The following is a 19,233-nucleotide window of genomic DNA, read 5'->3' as shown; positions in this document are numbered from 1 at the left end:
TTTGGGAATTGTACCTCAGGGAAGTCTGGGGGAGGGAAAGGAAGAATGATTGGCATGACCAGGAGTACTCTTAGTCTACTGTTAGTTAGCTGTATTTGCCAATCCTGTTTCCATTTATTTTGCTGGGGCTGAATGCTGAAACCTTCCTATAGCGATGTGAGACAACAGAAAGATTTTTTTTGTTTTATTTTGCATTTGTGTGCAAGTTAAGCGTATTACAATTTAAAATCACAAATTACAAACTAAGCATACTGCAGGTTAAAAAAAAACAACACACAACTATTTTGTAGGTAATACAGCTTCAAAAAGTTGTGGGTTTTAGGAGTGAATATCTAGTCTTGTAACTAAGATTGGAATTAAACTTGAGGTTTTTTGAGGGTAGGCCATCATAGTGGTTTCCTCCTGTTTTGGCACATGAAGAGTTCTAGCTGAGGAAGTGGTCTAAGTTGCATATTCTGCTTGACTTTGGGGATGAAAAAAAGATACTTTGATAGTTAAAGGAGTGGGTGGTGCTAAATGACAAACTTGAGTATGGAACGCTGAAGTTTCACGGAGAGATGAAGACTGGAAGGGGTGAGTTTAAGAATGAGAGAACAAGCAAGTTAGAGAAAGCTGTGATTGCTCTGCAAGCTAGCGTATTTTGTACTGAATAATACCGAGTGCTGCAAATCAGGGTGCATTATTACTGTCAAATGTATTAAAGAAAAAATACTGGTAAATAACAAAGTATCTGGTATGTTCCTCCTGACTAGTCCTCTTATCAGTGATTTGGAAGAGTTAGATCTCTAAAGCTTTTACTTTCCTCCTTGACTATCTAATCACACAAAACTGCCAGTTTAGATATGTTTGGGTTTTCATTTTTATGTAACTTTAAAACAATTTACTAACTAGTAAATCATAGCAATTGAAACTCCAGTTTTATCTGCAGAAATTGAAATGAGCTCACCTACTTTAGTAGTAGAAAAGAATTATTTCAAAGCTGGCAAATATCAGAAGTGTGTCTAAAATACTAGGATGATTTGAGATATTTTCAGTTAGAAATTTTTTTGTCTAATGGATGTTTAATCTAGTATCTTCAGTTGTTAGAGCATTTGGGTTTTGGAACAGCCTTGGCTCTGTAGCATTGCTGTTTCTACTGCGTTGTGACACATAAGATATTCTCAGGAGTAAATGTGGTTTAAGTGTGTCAAAATACAAAAATCCAGTGATGTTGGAAAGAGAGGGTGGGTTTTTTGTGTTTTTTTTTAATGATTGGAACTAATGCTAAAAGCAATTTTGGTGAAATGTAATTAGTAGCAACAGACTAACAGGCAAAACATTTGTCCTTTTCCTGTATTTGCTCAATATGTGTGTGTTTATGAGGAAGGGGAGTTGTTCAGGGTACCTGTATCCTTATTTCGTTAGGCTGATCTAGGTGAGCTTCAGTGCTGTGTAAATTCCAGCTTCATATTGTTGTAATATTTGGAGGAGTATGATTAAGGCTAGAAGGGACAAATTCTGATTGCACTATATGGACAGATTCTAGACTTGCATTCAGTAATGACTTCATACTGCCCAATAACTAATGGATAAACTAGGCACTCTGTAAAGAGTTCTAACTGTCCCACTTATAGTGGAGGGAATAATGAACATTTGTTACTTCCATCATTGATTTGATTTTCTAGGTAGTCTCTATTTTTACGTGCTTTTTTATATGATGACTTTCTCATTCAGTAACTCTAAACAAGAAATAAGCTAGCTATTCTGAAAATAGATGATTGGGGTCTCTTTCACTAAATACAGAGTTACTGTGAAAACAGATCTGGCTAAATTCCTGTATTTCATGGGAAGGCCAGAGGTATCATACCATTTCAAAGCTGTAAATTCAACAACAGGTTTTGTCTTATATATTCCAGGTAGTTAGGGGGTGAAATGTGTGAAAAGTAAAAATTTGTGGTATCCTGGAAAAGCAGAGTTTGGTAATATACATCACAGGCTATGTCTTCAAAAGAAATTATAATGCACAGTATGAGCAGTTGAGCCCTTTGCTTTCTCTATCAGACAGAATTGACGAAGATAATTTACAACTTAACAGTATTTATTTTTCAAGATAATTTTTTCTTGTAACGGCGGGTTTTTTTTTTTAAATTAATGTTTATAACAGTTTGTCTGTTAATTTTTTTGCTTACCAAATTAAATGTGTTTACTATTAGGAAAAAAAGTTCATTTGTCACCCTGTCAATTGAGAGTCTTCAGGCAAATATTTCTTCTGTTTGCGTTAGATAAACTGAAAAATATGGGGGAATATTAATAGAAATAGGCCCCTGAACTATGAATAGCGTAACATTTTCGGGTTTTGTCAATCACATTTAGGCTCGATCGTCTCTTTATTTTACTGGACACCGGTACAACACCAGTAACAAGAAAAGCAGCTGCACAGCAACTTGGGGAAGTAGTGAAACTGCATCCTCATGAACTGAATAATCTCTTATCCAAAGTAAGCATCTTTTTTTTTTTTTAGCTTGCTTTCAGTACTTTAATGGTGAGAATAAAACTAGTTTAAAGGGGTGTGGGTTCTGTGGGAAAAAGAAGAAAAAGCGTAGTAGTCTTGTGTTCTCCAAAAATAGGAGACTAAAGAAAATTAGGAGACTGCTTCTGTTAAGCCTGCTGTTTTGTCAGCCTCTGAAATGGTTACATAAGTTAGGTTTCACTTTGCATTCAGTATTGATATTCAATGTTTGCTGTAAATTCAAATTTTCTTCTATAAAGAGAAGCTTTACTCTCTTAAAAAAATTTCTGCCTCTGCCTTTAAAGATTGTTACTGGTGTGATACAGCATTAAAAATATAGGAGGCTGCATGTCTTTAAAAGGGCCGGAAAATGGAAAGAGTTTTCCATTAGTTTGAGACTTCAATCTGGCCAAGTCCAGTAAAAACACCAAAAATAGCCTGTATCTGACAGCTGGAGATGGCTGAGTGACCTCAATTCTGCTCTTATTGAACAGGTGCCCTCACCACAATTGATGGTATCAACAGAGTGGCTAAGGAATCATGAATATCAAACCACTTTCAGAGAAAGAAATAGTTTTTCCAGATTTGAGACAGAGTGCTAAATTAGTTTAGAAGAGTATATGTTGCTTCAAGTGACCCATGTTGTCCCTCTTCTTGGGTTAAATGATTTCAAAGTTTTAAGGTCTATCAATCTCTCTTGAACACTTCCTTTTAGAAAGCAAAAAACCAAAAGTCTCAAGCCTTGTTCAGTACCTGGAGGAAATCAAGGTTGAGTTTGACTGATGGGACTAAATATATCTTACAAATTCTTAATTTTCTGGCTATGGCAAGGGTTCTGCTAAGCAGTGAGCAATACAGAGAGGGCTGCTCACATTTCTTTGGTTTGTTTTCTTGTCCTTTGTTTTTGTTGTTTTGAATGTTGTCTTAATCCATAGCATTAAAAGTAAGTGTGTTTTAATAGAGCATTACAGCTGATAGATTTTTCTCAAAGTATGTTTTAAGTAAAAATATTTATTTATTTATTAATCTCTCCTTAAAGGTGTTAGTGTATTTAAGAAGTACGAATTGGGATACTCGTATTGCAGCTGGCCAGGCTGTTGAAGCAATAGTGAAAAATGTACCTGAGTGGAATCCAACTCCGAGATCAAAACAAGGTGCTTTTTAAATGAATTATTTTTTATCTGATGCAAACTGACTGTGATATGAGACTTTTCAAGGCAACTGTGTCATTCTGTTTTCTTATGAGCACAGACTTTTTTATATGCATGGACTGTAGTAAACCTCTTTGGCTTTAGATGTTCATATTCAATTACAACGATGTGCCTGACCTTTGTTTCTTCTAAGATTCCTGTGCTTGTGCTCTGTACCCTCATAAAGCTTTACTTTTATAAATAAAAGGAATAATAACTAGTAAAATGACAAAAGTTTTAACCAATCAACTTTGTCATAATATTTTGCAGATGCTTTCTTCTCTGTTCCCTTGCTCAAAGCGCCTTTCTGAGGGAGGTGAAATGGCAGCCTGCTGAAGTCTATTCTGTTTGTACTCGCTTTGCATCTGAAATTGTCATGCTAGGGATGTTAGAGTTGCTTTTATGTCAACTAATGGACCTATTGTCAGTGACTTTGTGTAAACCTGTTGGCACTGTCTGTGTTCACAACCTTAAGTGGCACAGGTTCCAGAAATTCACTAACTGTTTAAAAAAAAAAAAACACAAAACCACAACAAAACTCATATCTGTTTTGAGGTGATCTCATATTTGTTTCATTCAGTGCCTCCTGGTTCTGTTGCTATAGAATTTGACAAGCAAGTTCTGCATTTGCCTTATCCACTGCCTTTATGATTTTTGTAAACCATCATATTTGCTTTCCTCCAACAACTTTCTTCTCTGCAGATTGAAGAGCTGCAGTCTCTTCAGTCTTTCCTCACAGGACAGCTGCTTTGTCTTTTAGATAACTTTATTTATGCTTTTCTGTGCTTTTTCTCACTTGTGTCCTCCCTGAGATGCAGAGAACTGCACACAGTGTACCTACACCTCTAGAGTACTGATATTTATCATAGTGGCAAAACGATGCACTTCGTCGTGTTTTCAGCCTCCTTCATGATGATGCCCAGTACTTAGTTGTCTGGTTTGGCTGTCACTGCCCAATAAGCTGGTGAATACAGAAAACTGTCAGAAGTGCCTCCAAGATCTTTATTGAACGTTAACTGCCAGTTCTGAATTCAGTGTTGTGTAGGCATGGTTTAAGTTATTAATTTTGCAGCTTATCTGCCTCTTTGCCCATTAGTCTGTTCTGAGAGTCCTTCTTGGATTCCTTAGTGCCATTGTAACTTTTGGTTACCCAAAAGAGCTTAGTGTCATCTACATGCTTGGAGAACAGTGCATAGTGAAATCTCCTTCCCATTGCTAAAAACTGCTAGAATTGGTTGCAACGCTGATCCCTGAAGGACTCCAAAGCTAGCTTTTATCTGTCTTTAACCAGCTTTCAGTCTGTAAAAGGATGTTTTCCCCAATTCTGTGGTAACTTAGTTCCTTCAATTTTTTATATGAAACTTTGCCAAAAGCTTTTGAATATGTTACGTCCACTGGATCCCCTCTATCCACTTCTTGGAGCTCTTTAAGGACATTGATAATCAGGTTAATGAGAGGGGTTTTTTTCAGGAGCCATTGTGACTGTTTCCCAGTAAGTCACATTTATCCATATACTTAATAACTTTATTTATAGACTCTACTATCTTACCAAGGGTAGAAGTTAAGTTCACCAGTCTAGTTCTAAGAATTACTTACAGCACTCCTTTTGTACATGGAAATGGGGCAACCTGTCAGTCTTCAAGTACAGCAGCTGTTTCTAATGATGGGTTACATGCATTGTCCAGTTCTTGCATATCTGCCTGTCAGATATGAAATTAAAAAGGTAATTACGTGTGTTTGAGAAAAAGGTACCATTTAACAGGGCTAACTGGCTATGCAGACATTTGTTTCTTTTATTTCAGTTAAATTGTTTGATGTAGTAGTAAAATACACGTGTCTTACAGTGGTTTGATTGGTTGCATTTAGGTTTTTAGGCTTGCTATAAATCAGTTCTCTTTTTTTATACATGTAATGAATGTTAACTTTTTCTTCAGGTCTGAAGAAATGTAGGTGGTGTTTATTTTGTACAGTGTTCTGTGTGCACTTAGACTCATTCTACTGTAAATGAACAAGCTTTCATAAATAAGTGTAAGTGTGGGATGAAACACACCAAACTAAATGCTGTATTTCTTGTAGGCAACAACTGTATTTATACTGCTGGTTGTAATTCAGGATGTGAGCGTGCTGGATTACGAAGGAATGGCCAATCTTTTTGGATCCTAAACTGCACATGACTAGGAGCCACAAAACACACTAATCTTTGAGTGTTGAGGGGAGGAAATGCTTTGGAAGTGAATTCATGACTAGGAAATGATAGGACACCTTGTGAGGAACAAATCTCTTCTGTATCAGTATTGAACTACACTGTATCTGCAACTGGATTTGAGAAGAGCTGAACTAGTCTTCAGCAGCCCTTGGTAGCTGACTTTCTCCCATACCTGTTAAGACTACTCTCCAGCTTCCATACCAGGGATGCTTGCCTGTTGGTCGTATGATACAGTGTTGGCATGATACTTGTTTGAACTATCTGTGAGCCATATGCAGTTCAAACTGCAAGTTGGCCGTATGTGTACAGAGAAGACCTAGTGGTATGTCAGTGTCCAAGATTTTAAAAAGCTCAATTTATCAAGGGAAAAACGTTAAAATCTTTTTCTACTCCATTAAGTGTGTTAAGTGAGCTTTTTCAGTCTGTCTTTGTGAAGTGGAGCCTTTACACTTTGTATGTCAAAATGCTGTACGTCTGATGATTCCTTTGGAGGAGAGAAATTATTTCTTCCTCTTTCTCTCACTTAATCTTCTGCCAGAACTTTGAACAAAAATTTCATCACATTGTCCTTAATATTATTTTCAATGTCCTATCTAGAACCAGGCTCAGAAAGTCCTATGGAAGATTCACCTTCAACAGATCGGTTGCGTTTTGACAGATTTGATATATGTCGTTTGTTAAAACATGGTGCATCTCTTCTTGGATCTGCTGGTGCAGAATTTGAAGTCCAAGATGATAAATCAGGTATATCTTTGTATTTTACTTGCAGACAAGAAAACTTACTGATTTGAAAAAGTTTGTTGTGGCAGTATTATGAGTCTAGTCATCCATGGTTTCTCAGCATGCTAGGAAATAACAGAAGAAAATATTCTGCAACATAACTGGTTTGTATTATCTTTCTCAAGTTAAACGATTTTTTTAGGGGGTGCGTATTGTTTGTTTTTTCTCTTACCAGAATTAGTATGCGTACAGGGGGGAAGAGGAGTGTGGAAACCTGAAAGAGGGAGCAGAAAAAGCAATATTAAATATTCTGTAGAATTTCTGTAGACTTTTTTAAGAGGCGCAGGAACTATCACCACTTGTTCTTCATTAAAACAGTGTTCCCAAGTGTAGTAGTAGGATGTGGCTTATTTAAAAGCTTGAAGGTTTCAAATATAGAAAGATTGCAGGAAAAATACTGTGATAAAACTGTCAAAGCTGGAAGGTCAAATATCGGTGCCTGTGTGATGTCTTTTGTTTCAAGTGACTTGTCTGATTATCTTTCTGCAACTTTCTACCTGAGAGAGTTGGTTTATGTCAGTGTAATGGCATTGAATTATTTTAATCTAAGATTCTTTTTGCTATTACTGTACTTTCCTGCTTTAATTCCAGTCTACCTTCCAGTTTCTGCACCAAATGAAATGATGCTATAGATAAGAATCTGCTCTGACTGCATAGCCCTGATTCACTTGTTCCCTGTGTGTGATGCGTTCTGTGCAGTGTACACAGAAGATCACTAGCTCAGCAAGGAACAGAACCCATGGCTTCTGACACTTAAGCAGTATCCTGTCAGTTAAGCCTCACTGCTGTTTTATTGCTTGCCATCTTTTATGCTAGGTTAATAAGGTTGTACAAGTTTTATCTCTTCTAACGAAACCCTACCTCTTCAGAAATCAAACAGATGGAATAGGACACCTGAGTTCATAGAATTCTGATATTTATCCCAGTGTTGTATGATTGCACATAAATAATTTTATGAATGAAAATAAATAAAAAATATAATATCAAAAAATACGAAAGGAAACTAAAAATAGCTTTAGTTGCTGCTTCTTTTTTTAACTGGTGGGAAAAAGTAAAAAGGCTGTTTTCTCTTCTGCATTTTGTAGCAGCTTTCCTTTTCAAGTAAGTAGCCAACGTGAATGGATATAAAGCAAGTTAAAGAATCTTTGGAATTAGCAGTCTTTGACACTTTTTCCTAAGATGAACTTGTGAAAGGAAAAATATTTTCTAGAGAACAGAAGTTGTTTGTATTTCTCTGCGTGTCAGTTAAATGTGATTTAAAAAAAAAAACAACACACACACAAAAACCCCAAACGCTTATTGGTATAGATATAATTAACTGCTAATTACTACTCAACCTGGTGTATACCCCAAAATTCTGACAATATTGGTCACCTACATACAAGTTTATGTGCAGGTATTTTGACCAAAAAAATTCCAGTCCTCCTGACTGGCTTCCATACCGCACATGTGAAAAGAGAGTGAAGTCTGGCAGCCCTACAAGCTACAAGTTTTGGTTTACTTGGAGGGTTTATTCTACTCAGGCACTAAAATCTTCTATTTTTTATGTAAATGTGGGTGGTCACAAAGTCTAGTGTTCAATAATTAAAGTTCTGTTAACTTCCTAAATGAGCTTTTTTTGATGCATGAAGCTTGAGGATAAGATTGTAACAGACTCCAGCACCCTAGGAAAATCATGCTTATGCTTCAGTCTACATTGCCATCAGGAGTTAGTTTGGGCAGAAGGAAAGGAGACACCTGGGTCTAGCGCATTTTACAAGGAAGAATGTTTCTGAAGAAAACAGGTTCAGATTCAACCTAGCTTAATACAGGATATTGGATTGAATATCATTTGAGGGGTTTTATTGGTGGTCGTTATTTCTTAGGTCTGTGTTTTCCAACAGAAGATAAAGTTTAGGAGGAAAAGAAACCTTTTTAAAAAAACAACAAACAAAACCCCACCCAAAACAAACAAACAAAACAAAAAAAAACCCAGACTGCCAAAATCAACAGATCCCACAAGAATGCATGCACTCAATAAAAAAGCACTAGTTCTTGAATCAGTTGCTGGATTTATTTTTTTCGAGTGTTAATTTGCTCCTTTCATAGTGCACTTTCCTAAAAATTCAGGGAGAACTTGTTTTTTTACTTCTGTAGGCCAAGTGTAATTTAATTAACTTCATGGGAGCTATTTTCTGCTTAAAAATTGATGACAGTTTAAGTACTAGCATAGCTTCAGCAGCAGAGAAGGTCTTCCTAGGGTTCAGTGTGACTTGGTTTAAAAGATTGTATTGATGTATTAGCCAAGCACAATTTAATTCTGTAACTTTTGGCTTGCTTATGTTACTTCAGTGAGCAAATGTTCAATAATACATCTGGTTGGAAATCTGACACATATTCCCTTTTTTAAAAACTTTTTTTTTAAGGTGAAATTGATCCTAAGGAGAGGATAGCACGACAGAGGAAACTGTTACAAAAGAAACTTGGCTTAGATATGGGTGCTGCAATTGGGATGAATACTGAAGATCTGTTCAACGATGAAGATCTGGACTATTCACCTTCTTCAGTTTCACTAGTAAACAAACAACCTGTAGGTAAAACCTTGGGCTGTTTGGCTGCAAGGAATAATACAGTGGGTTTGCTTTATATCATAGAATCATTTAGGTTAGAAAAGACCTTTAGGATTGAGTCCAACCGTAAACCTAAATTTGTCCTTCTGCGGTTATAATCTTTGTATTTTAAGTATGATGATCAATGTCTACTATGGTATGCTTTGGCTTCCTGAATTTTTATGCCCCATAGTTGCATGTTACTGTTACTTGATGTCAAACTGCTGCTCTGAGTTTGAAATGATGGAGGGCTGGGGAAGTTGAGAGCAATGTGGGTTTGAGGATTTTTTCAGGACCTTCACGGTGAGAAGAATTGACAATGAATGACTTCTTTTTCAGACTCTTCAGGCTGCTGAGTTAATTGACTCTGAATTTCGAGCTGGTATGAGCAGTAGACAAAAGAATAAAGCCAAAAGAATGGCTAAGCTATTTGCAAAGCAAAGATCCAGAGATGCAGTGGAAGCTAATGAGAAGAGGTATAATAGTGAACTGGTTTGCTTTTATTTCAGTTCAGCTGGGATTGTGATTTGATTTATCTGTTGAAAAACTTCTTACAGTCTTTGTATCTTAATCTTTTACGTGCTAATTGTGCCGATGGTAAAACACTTGCGTGCCGTACTTATATCCCCAATAGAGCTCTGTTAAGGACTTAGCTTCAGAGGGATCTTGAAAAAACAGGATGCTACAGTTAACATTTGTGGTTTGTCCCTGTTATTAAATATGGCTTGAGAATAGTGCATGAAAATGCGGGATTTAAGAAGATAATCACTAAAAATTTACGATACAACTTTCTGATGTATGCTGTGTTACTCACTGTAACTTATAGTGACATATTATTGTACCTACTGTGTTTATAACAAGCAGTAAACAAAATTATCTTTCCTTGATTTTTATTTAAGAATTTCTGTATTTTTTGGAAAAGGCTGAGAAGGATTGCCCATTTGGGACAGCTGTCTGTCCCAAATGTCCAGCTGTCTGGACATTCTGCTGTCTCCTCACTGAACTTTTTTACGTGTAAACTTACCTATTTTGCATATTGCAGTGTTAAACCTCTTTGTTTTGTATTCTTGCCACATTTCATTGTATCTGAGACTTCAGTTGTAGAAGTAATTACTTCCCCTAAAGCATACTTTCAGTTCATAAACTTACACTTGTTCCTTCTCAGCAATGATAGCACTGATGGGGAACCAGAAGAAAAGAGAAGAAAAGTTGCAAATGTTGTCATCAACCAGCCTGCCACAGACTCAAAAACATTGGTAGAAAATGCTCCAGAAGAGGTATGATGTATTGTTCTTCTTCAGGAATGATCATTCATTTTTTTAGCAGAGTAATGTAGAACAAAACTCCTTTATTACTCCTAAATTCTTTAGTAATTTTAGCATTAAGAGAAATGGAGTAAAGAATGCCATTGCCAGCTTACTTTTATATGTAATGAAGCAAGTGGGCTTCAAACTCTGTATAGCATTGAGGAAGAAAACACGTTTAATCCATTGGCAGCAGTTTGTAACCCAAATGAACCTGAGTAGGTGGATTACAGGTGTCAGACCTGGGTATTAAACTGTAAAACTGTGCTAAACACTTAGATGATAGGATTGCACTGAGCCATCAATAATTTGATCTAAATGTTCATGTACACTTTATTTAATCTTTGCCTTACTTTAATTAGGCTTAATTTAGAATTAAGTTCTATCTTCAGTAGTTGAAGATTTAAATAATTACCTTAGTCTTAGAAAAACTTGCATTTGTTTCAATAGACTGAAGAGCTGAAAAATTGTGAGAAATGCTATACTAGAATGCAAATGATATATAGAAGTTTATTTGAAGAGACTTTATCTTGATTAGACTCTATTCTACAAAAAGAATATTTTTCCAAACATAGCTTAGTAATGAAATTCTTATTTGCAAAACAATGATTGAAAAATGAATTTGAGAGATTAATGGTAACTGCAGGCTGAATAGCTACTAGTTTGCTAGCCTTTCAAATGCTTTGTGTTTGTGATGGTGTGAACTTACTAATGTTAGTGTCATAATTTCCTTTCCACAGCCATGTCAGTTTCCTTGGAGGAAGTTTTGGGATAGTGGATATTGCTTCTGGTTTTCAAAAATGTGGACTGTGTTGTGACAAGGGTGGTGTTTATTACTGGATTAATTGACCCAATTTGATTATGTAGTATAAGTTCAAACTGAGGCTTGCCTATTGTGTTCTTTAAAGGCACAGTTCATAAATTTAAAGAATCACTGGGGAAGATAAGAAACTTTCCTTAATTTTCTGCCTTAGCGTGGTTCCTAAAGGGAGGCTGAATTCCAGAACATCAAAATTAATTACCATAGAGAAGAGGTTACACTACTAACAGACAAACTTCATAAGCTTTTTAAAAGATACGGTGCCAATCAGCAAAGTTCCTGAAGTGTGGAAGACCCCCCCCCCGCCCCAATTCTGTCCAGTAACAAAGAAAAATACTTGAGCTTTTGGAGGTCTTTGTTATCTTCACATATCTAAATGGCATACAATATAAGAAGCATTCTGCTGATCCCTTTCTCTTTTAATCTTGTACTTAATAATTTTTTATAAATTTAGGCAAATGAATGGCCTCTGGAAAGCTTTTGTGAAGAGGTGTGCAATGATCTCTTTAACCCTTCTTGGGAGGTAAGACATACATGCAGTACATAAGGTGTAACTATAGATTAAAAAAAAGGCTTCAATAGAAGCACAAAACTGTATGCGTAAGACTTGAGCATTTTGCTAGATATCAAAAATTACATCAATCGTAAATACAGATTACATAGCGAAGACAAATCTGCTTTTAGAGAACTTAAGTGTTTTTTAAGACTCATTTAAAGGGGAAATGAAAACAGATGTGTAATGTATACTTAAGTGGAGAGTGGGAAAGATACAGAAAGTAGTGATTATAAGTGAGAATTCTGGAACTAATGAAATTCAAGCAAAACAAAAGCACATGAATATATGGTGAAAAAGATGAAGCAATTAAAACAGGCTTGGATTCATCAAGAGTTTGAGGAATATTGTGCAAGTCTTGCTGACAACAGTGGCATGTTTGTCTAATGCTAAGCTAGTAGAAAAGCGGGGGGGAATCAATCCTTTGGTATCAGGGGGTAGGCTACAAATCATTAGTTGTTCTCTTTGTTAATAAAAAGGAACTATTAACTTTTTTAGAATGATAGTAAATACCAACTACAAAAACTATCTATTTGGTTGCCTAGACAACTTATTTTCAAGATTCAAAACCTGTTCTGCTCACCCTTTTATTCAATTCTTACACTATTTTCGAAACTTTGATATCAGTTCCAAGCAAAAATATGAAGTAGCTGACAATAGTCTCTCTTCCTTGAGCAGAAGATGGAAATAACTGTTGTCAACTAACTTCAGTTTTTTAATAAAAAGGTTGATCTTCTGAAAGATTAAACGTTAACACCGACTATAACATACTTAGGTATATCTGTCGCACAGTTTCAGTGATAGCAAGTTGGCTCTGCCCATACTGACTTCAAACTTGGAAACAGAGATAGATCCTTTGCAGCCAGCACAATTATTTTAGGCCCAGAAAAAGGATAATTATATTCGTGTGGCACATCCCTGTATCTGAGCTAATAAGCCTCACCTTATTTGAAAGCAGGCTATTTGTAGTTGAAGCCAAAGTCCACTTGTCTTCTGAAATGCAGACATTCTCATAGCTTTCTTAGTACATTTGATACAGGGCACACACATCTTAATTAAGGAAGCAGATCAATACAGAATCATTATTACGGTATGTTCTGGATGAAAAACAGGTTAAACTACCTCAAAATATATGTTTATAAAATGGCCCTCTGGCATCTTCTTGCAATGTCTAGAGGCAGCCTGGATAACTGGTTCAGACTGCTTGCCTAGCTTATAGGCAGCTGAAGTCAGGCAAGATGAATCCTGCTACTGGTATTTCCTTTGTACATTTGTCTGTCTTGCTGTTTTGTGTTGGCAGAAGCTGAGAAGTTAACTAGCAAAGTCTTCCTCTTTTGGCTTGTAAAAACTAGTTCATAAGCAATTTTGGACCACATAAATGATTGGTGTATTATGAACAATTAGGATTTTAAGACTAGGCTCTCTGGCTGGCTTTTATTGGCTTGCTTATAGCTTTTACCAGCGGCCACTGAGCTGTACATATGGGGATGTGTATGCTTGCGTTTCATCTAAGGTATTCCGATTAAGGGAGGACCTACCAGCTCCTCAGTTCTAGTTGTGACTATCGTGAAATGAAATACAATAATTTTTTGCTAGCAACAAGCATGTATATGAAGTGCCCTTTAAAAAAAAAAAAAAAGAGTAAGTTCGGCTCTAACCTATGTAAAGGCCTCTCAATGAAAACCCGGTTCAAAACTTTGCTTTTGCAACTTTCTCTGTATCTATTGAGTGGGCTTTTCTTGATTAGCCAATTATGAGTCTAGTTATGTAACAAAAATACCAGAAACAGGTGTGTCTGTAGCACATCTTTCTACTGGTCTTCTATCATTTCTAAAACTCTTCCTAGTGTGTTCAACTATTCATGTTTGGTGGGAACATACAAGTGGCTATAATTTCCTTTCCCATATCACATGTTCACTTATTTTTTAATATTTAGCCAAGCAAGGCAGGTTTGTAAGCTATGTAGAAATTTCTTCTCAGAAATTTCTTTTGCAGACCCCAAAATATCCAGTGGGGATCCAAACTCTGTTTAAGAAACATGAAGAGTTGTAGAGAAAATCAAATATGATGTATAATATAAAGAGAAATATAAAGTGTTTACGAAATATAGTAATACTGCTTTTCTTTAGCTTATAAATGTACTAAAACCAGTAATACCTTCTAGTTGCTCCTTCTCTGAAAACTGTCTTACAACATAGTGAGGTAAAACTAAATGAAAACTGTCTTTGTTGGCTATATTACTACAAATATGATAACAATATCTTCTGTGTTAGAAAATAGAAGCAATTCTTAATTGCTTCTGTCCATAAGCTGGCAAATACTTTAGGAAAAAACAGGTTGGTTTTGTACAGATTAGTATTTAAGTGTGTGATTTGATCTAATAAAATACTACCCTTTCCCACAAGTCTAAGTTCCACTAACTCTGCAGCACTTGAAACATCTCTAGTAAGAATAAAGTAGTAGTGTTTCAGTTACCCAGTGTGCTTTTTATCTTCTGTTCCTAAATATTTAAAAATTGACTTTTTATTTCACTTCTCTAGGTTCGACATGGTGCAGGTACTGGACTGAGAGAGATACTTAAAGCTCATGGTAAAAGCGGTGGTAAAATAGGAGACAGCTCTTTAGAAGAGGTAAGTTTCCCATCATGTAGACTTAACATGTTACTTAAATGAAGTTTAGAAAATGGACTTCTTAAAATACTTAAGCTTTGCAGGAGGTGGGTGATCTGGAGGAATATAAACCATGAAATTTGTCTGCTCAAAATCATTTGGATGAAATCACTGTATGCACTGATGAAATGCTTACGTTCTTTTTAAAAGGCCTGTGCAAAAAATACTACTGTATAAGTAGCCATTAATATGTAGGCTGTGTGTAAAGTTATTAAACACTAGCTTCCATACTAGAAAATATTATTTTCAGGTCATGGTAAGGGTGTGCTGAAACAGAATTGACAACTTCATTATGTAACTCCAGTGAAGTGTCTCAGACCATCTAATTCTATTCACTTAAATAGTAAGGGGAATCTATCGATCTGCTTGCTTTGTTATTATGAGAAAAAGTATTTAAATAGTCTATTTAAAGGACAACACTTTTAAAAAATATCTTGACAGTAATAACTTTTTTACTAATAGTGAACCTCATCCAGATTCATACTGACTTCCCTGCTGTAAAAGCAGCTGGGAGAGCTTGTGGTTCAGAGTGTGTTGAAGAATGAGGATATACATCTATCAAATGTAAATCAAGCTACTTCAGCATAATTTGTATATAGGGAAAGCAAAAGCTGCTATCTCTCCTTGCTTCCATGTGGAGTAGTATTTGTTCCATGGAGATTGCAGGGTAATAATAACACATGCTGCAATGGTAAGATACTTTGAACAGTTTCTTAACTATTTATGGAAAGACTGTGTGTACTCCAGGCTAGCTTCAAGGGCTGCTGTGTATGCTATATGCAGGCTATAATTCTTTGACATGTGTGGGAATATCTGTAATATGATGAAAGTTTTGTTCATTAAAATGATAGTTTTCAAGGGAATTGGTGATCTTGTAAGCAAACAGTGGAGATGAGAAAGATGATGCCTGAGCAGTTGCTTTTATGGGGCTTCTGCTCTGAGATTGAGTTACAGAGCTATTGGGCCTCTAACAGAGGCCAGAGCTTCAAGACAAGCTTGGTCTGAATTGCTTTGTTAAATCTGGAGGAGACATGGCTGAAGAGCGAGTTCCTTACACTGGGTCTCCCACAGTGAAGTACTGCTTCATAGTTTATGTTTATTTGTAAATATTCTTCAAACACATATTAATTGATTTGCCTAGGACGTGTTGACATTAGTCAATATAGATCATCTGAATGACCTTCCCTATGTGTGCTGTGTAGGGATAAAATTATCTGTCTACCTTACAAGGTGCTCTCTAGCCTTTTGATAAAGGTACTATGTGTTTAAAAAAAAAAAATCGTTTTTAATAAGCCAGATGAGCTGAATTAGTGCTGACTATTTTGCCTTGACTGCCTGTGCAAGATTACTATATTCTGTCAATTTAAACATATGTTGTCATACCTTTTATATAAATTTTAGCTAAAGCAAGCATATCAGAAATCCTCTATGAATAAATAGTGAAGGTGTTCAATTTGTCTCTTTTTACAGATGATTCAGCAGCATCAGGAGTGGCTAGAAGACTTGGTTATTAGACTACTTTGTGTGTTTGCATTAGACAGATTTGGAGACTTTGTTTCAGATGAAGTAAGTTGTCTCTGAGTGAACAGGTAGATCAGCAGGCTTCTGCAGGAGATAATATTGCAGCAGATCAGCTATGCTTTCTACAGCGCTACTGCATGTGCCTGTTGTAACTGCTCACTGATGCTTATTACAAAGTAGCCGATACATAAATTTCACCTTGTTTGTATAGCCGTTTTGGTCATCTGACTCTACTCATATTGGTTTTTTTCTGAATCAAATTTCATACAGAAATACCTATTTTATCATTTACTTTATCCTAGGTGGTAGCACCGGTACGTGAGACTTGTGCTCAGACTTTGGGAGTAGTATTGAAACATATGAATGAGACTGGAGTTCATAAAACTGTGGATGTTCTCCTGAAGCTGCTTACACAGGAACAGTGGGAAGTGAGACATGGTGGTCTCCTAGGAATAAAGTACGCTTTGGCAGTACGTCAGGTAATAAGCCTCAGGACAAATCGCAGAGAGCTTTGGAACAAAAAGCTCTGCTCAAAGTTGAGGATGTGACTGAACAGTAGATAGGTATGATAAAGCAAGCTCATTTGCACTGCAGCCTCATGTGGGTTATAAGATGTGTGACTGCATTTTTATATTCAGGCTGCGGAAATCTGCAAGTATACGGCAAAGTTGTACTGTTGTAACCCGATGAGTTACTTGCACAAAACATTGTAAATAGGGGCTATGCTTGCCTGATTTTGATGATAGTTTCACGAGTGAGGTTAAGAGAACTGAGTGCTACATTTAGAGGTTTAGTCTCTTCATGGTATTATGCTGCTACACTGAGCTTTGTTTACACCAAAACTGAGCTGAGTTACAGTTCATTCAGATTTATAACCTAGGTTTTACTTCATGAATGGTAACTTACAATATTTAGATTATAGTCTTGGACCTGTAGCTTCTGTTTTATATAACAAACAGGTTTATTCACACACTAAGAGTACATCTTAGTTGTTTGGGGCATATATGCTTTTTAAGTTTAAAAATGCTTTTTATCTTTTTGGCAGGACATGATCAACACTTTATTGCCTAAAGTGTTGCCTGCAATAATTGAAGGTCTCCAAGATCTCGATGATGATGTCCGAGCTGTTGCTGCAGCATCTTTAGTACCAGTAGTGGAAAGCCTAGTCCAACTTCAGTCTCAGAAGGTGACTGAATTGTTTTCCATCAATTCTGATTGAAAAGTTCACTTTTGGTCTGAGAGAAGAAAATAATTCTTAGACGGAGCACTTGGATTTTCCTTTTTTTTTTTTTTAATAATAACCTCTTCTTATTTGTGTAGGTGCCTTTTATTCTTAATACCTTGTGGGATGCACTTCTGGAATTGGATGACTTGACAGCTTCCACAAACAGTATCATGATCCTTCTTTCTTCCCTTCTGACTTATCCTCAGGTCCGCAAATGCAGGTAACTTTTTATTTAATTAGTACTGCTTCAGTATTGTGGGCTTGACTGTCCAGTTATTTTTTCAAATTGGAATAATCAAAGTTGCTTTCAAATCATGTGCCAAGGAGATGCTTGATTTAAATTAGTATTTTAATTTTACTTTGCTTTTCCTTAAGTGAAGGTTAGGACAGTGCTTCTATTTTCATTATATTAGTAAAAGGCAACAAAATAATTAAAAGGTACTAAACATTGTTTATATGTGCCTTCCCCTTCCCCCCTCCCCCGCCATTCATCTTGGGTATTTTAGTAAAGGATAGCGGCTCCCCTCATATGGTGGTCCTTACACAAACTTCTTGTTCGTCTGCTCCTCGTCAACAAACTCCAAACAAGAGAGCAAACTGTGTACATTAAAACACATGCATGTACCTGTAGAAGTTTACTATTGGAACAGTTCTAAAGAGAGCTACAAACTTGAAAATTCACATCAATAATAAAACCAGTAATTCTGTGACTGGTTGAAGACAATGCCTAGTTCCTCTCTGTCTGGGACTCTGTCAAATTAAAGGAATTGCGTGTTATTATGAAAAATGTTAACATACTACACATGGTAAACACACAGCATCTGCATTTAAGGTAGATGCTTTACACGTCTTATCTTTCTCATCCTGTATGATTGTCACTGCTGAAGCTGGTTTTAGCCCAAATCCAAAATTGAGAATGAAGTTTTGTCACTAATGCCATCTTTGATTCAGCATGTACCACTTGCATCAGTTGATGTGCAAGTTCATGCACAAAAGATTCAAGCTTGTTTTTAATTATTTCTAAACTCATAAATCCCTAATAATAAATTCAAAACAAAAAAAAACTTTTTTCTAAATAGTTGAACAAAGCCCAAAGTATAATCTTGGAAAACAATACAGTAAAAATACATGCTTGAATCGACTAGTTCTTTATACCAGTAAGAAAAAACAGTATTTTCCTGAAAAAAGATACTGATTCAAACTATTTTAAATGTTTAAGCTGTAGTAACTTGATCCTTTACTTAAAATCACCCAGCATATGCAATAATACTTTTCTTTTTTAAAAAGCTTTCTTTTGGATAAAACTTTGTAACTGAGGATAAAGAAAATTAATTTGCCTCTGTGTGTTTGTTTTTTTTCCCTGTCATTGCCTCTACATCTCCCCTTCATGTACTAGTATTCAGCAATCACTCACGGTTTTGGTCCCACGTGTGTGGCCGTTCTTGCATCATACTATATCTTCTGTGCGAAAAGCAGCACTGGAAACATTATTCACACTGCTGTCTACCCAAGACCAGGTAAGAATTAGTGTTATTAGTGTTTTACTATGATATATGTTGGACTCTGCTTGATCATATGATATCCTTGTTTCAGAGCTCTTCAACATGGCTGACACCAATTCTGCAAGACATGTTGAGGCACATATTTCAATTTTGTATCTTAGAAAGCAACCAAGAAATTCTGGATCTTATTCACAAGGTATTTGCATGACTCATGACCTAGATATGTAGTGTTTGTGTATTCTGCTCTTTCGTATCCTCTGCGCTTTTGTGCAGATAAAGAATAGTGTATTCATGTTAATTATTTTGTAGTTAGCCTATTTGATGCTTTACTATAGAGTGAAGGAGAATAGGATGGTTCTTACAGTTTATCAGCATATATATGACCTT

The 19,233-nt window shown here is 36.0% G+C and overlaps 1 protein-coding gene across 1 annotated transcript in view; it reads left to right on the top strand.

The window, feature by feature from the left end:
• Positions 1-2,352: 2,352 nt before the first annotated feature.
• The window catches only part of BTAF1 (BTAF1 RNA polymerase II, B-TFIID transcription factor-associated, 170kDa), a gene marked incomplete at its 5' end in the record, with an annotated part of 36,573 nt that continues 19,692 nt past the window's right edge, over positions 2,353-19,233 (top strand). The window contains 14 exon segments of the mRNA XM_009572492.1: positions 2,353-2,476; positions 3,528-3,642; positions 6,482-6,628; positions 9,070-9,233; positions 9,592-9,728; positions 10,418-10,529; positions 11,831-11,899; positions 14,470-14,559; positions 16,069-16,164; positions 16,422-16,598; positions 17,165-17,305; positions 17,440-17,564; positions 18,741-18,861; positions 18,938-19,042. Of these exon segments, the coding sequence (XP_009570787.1) occupies positions 2,353-2,476; positions 3,528-3,642; positions 6,482-6,628; positions 9,070-9,233; positions 9,592-9,728; positions 10,418-10,529; positions 11,831-11,899; positions 14,470-14,559; positions 16,069-16,164; positions 16,422-16,598; positions 17,165-17,305; positions 17,440-17,564; positions 18,741-18,861; positions 18,938-19,042 (1,723 nt within the window).

This window comes from Fulmarus glacialis, unplaced genomic scaffold (genome assembly GCF_000690835.1).
Source record: "Fulmarus glacialis isolate BGI_N327 unplaced genomic scaffold, ASM69083v1 scaffold14422, whole genome shotgun sequence".
Classification (NCBI taxonomy): Eukaryota; Metazoa; Chordata; class Aves; order Procellariiformes; family Procellariidae; genus Fulmarus; species Fulmarus glacialis.
Note: the sequence above shows the minus strand (reverse complement) of the source record. Positions and strands in the feature narration are given on the sequence as shown.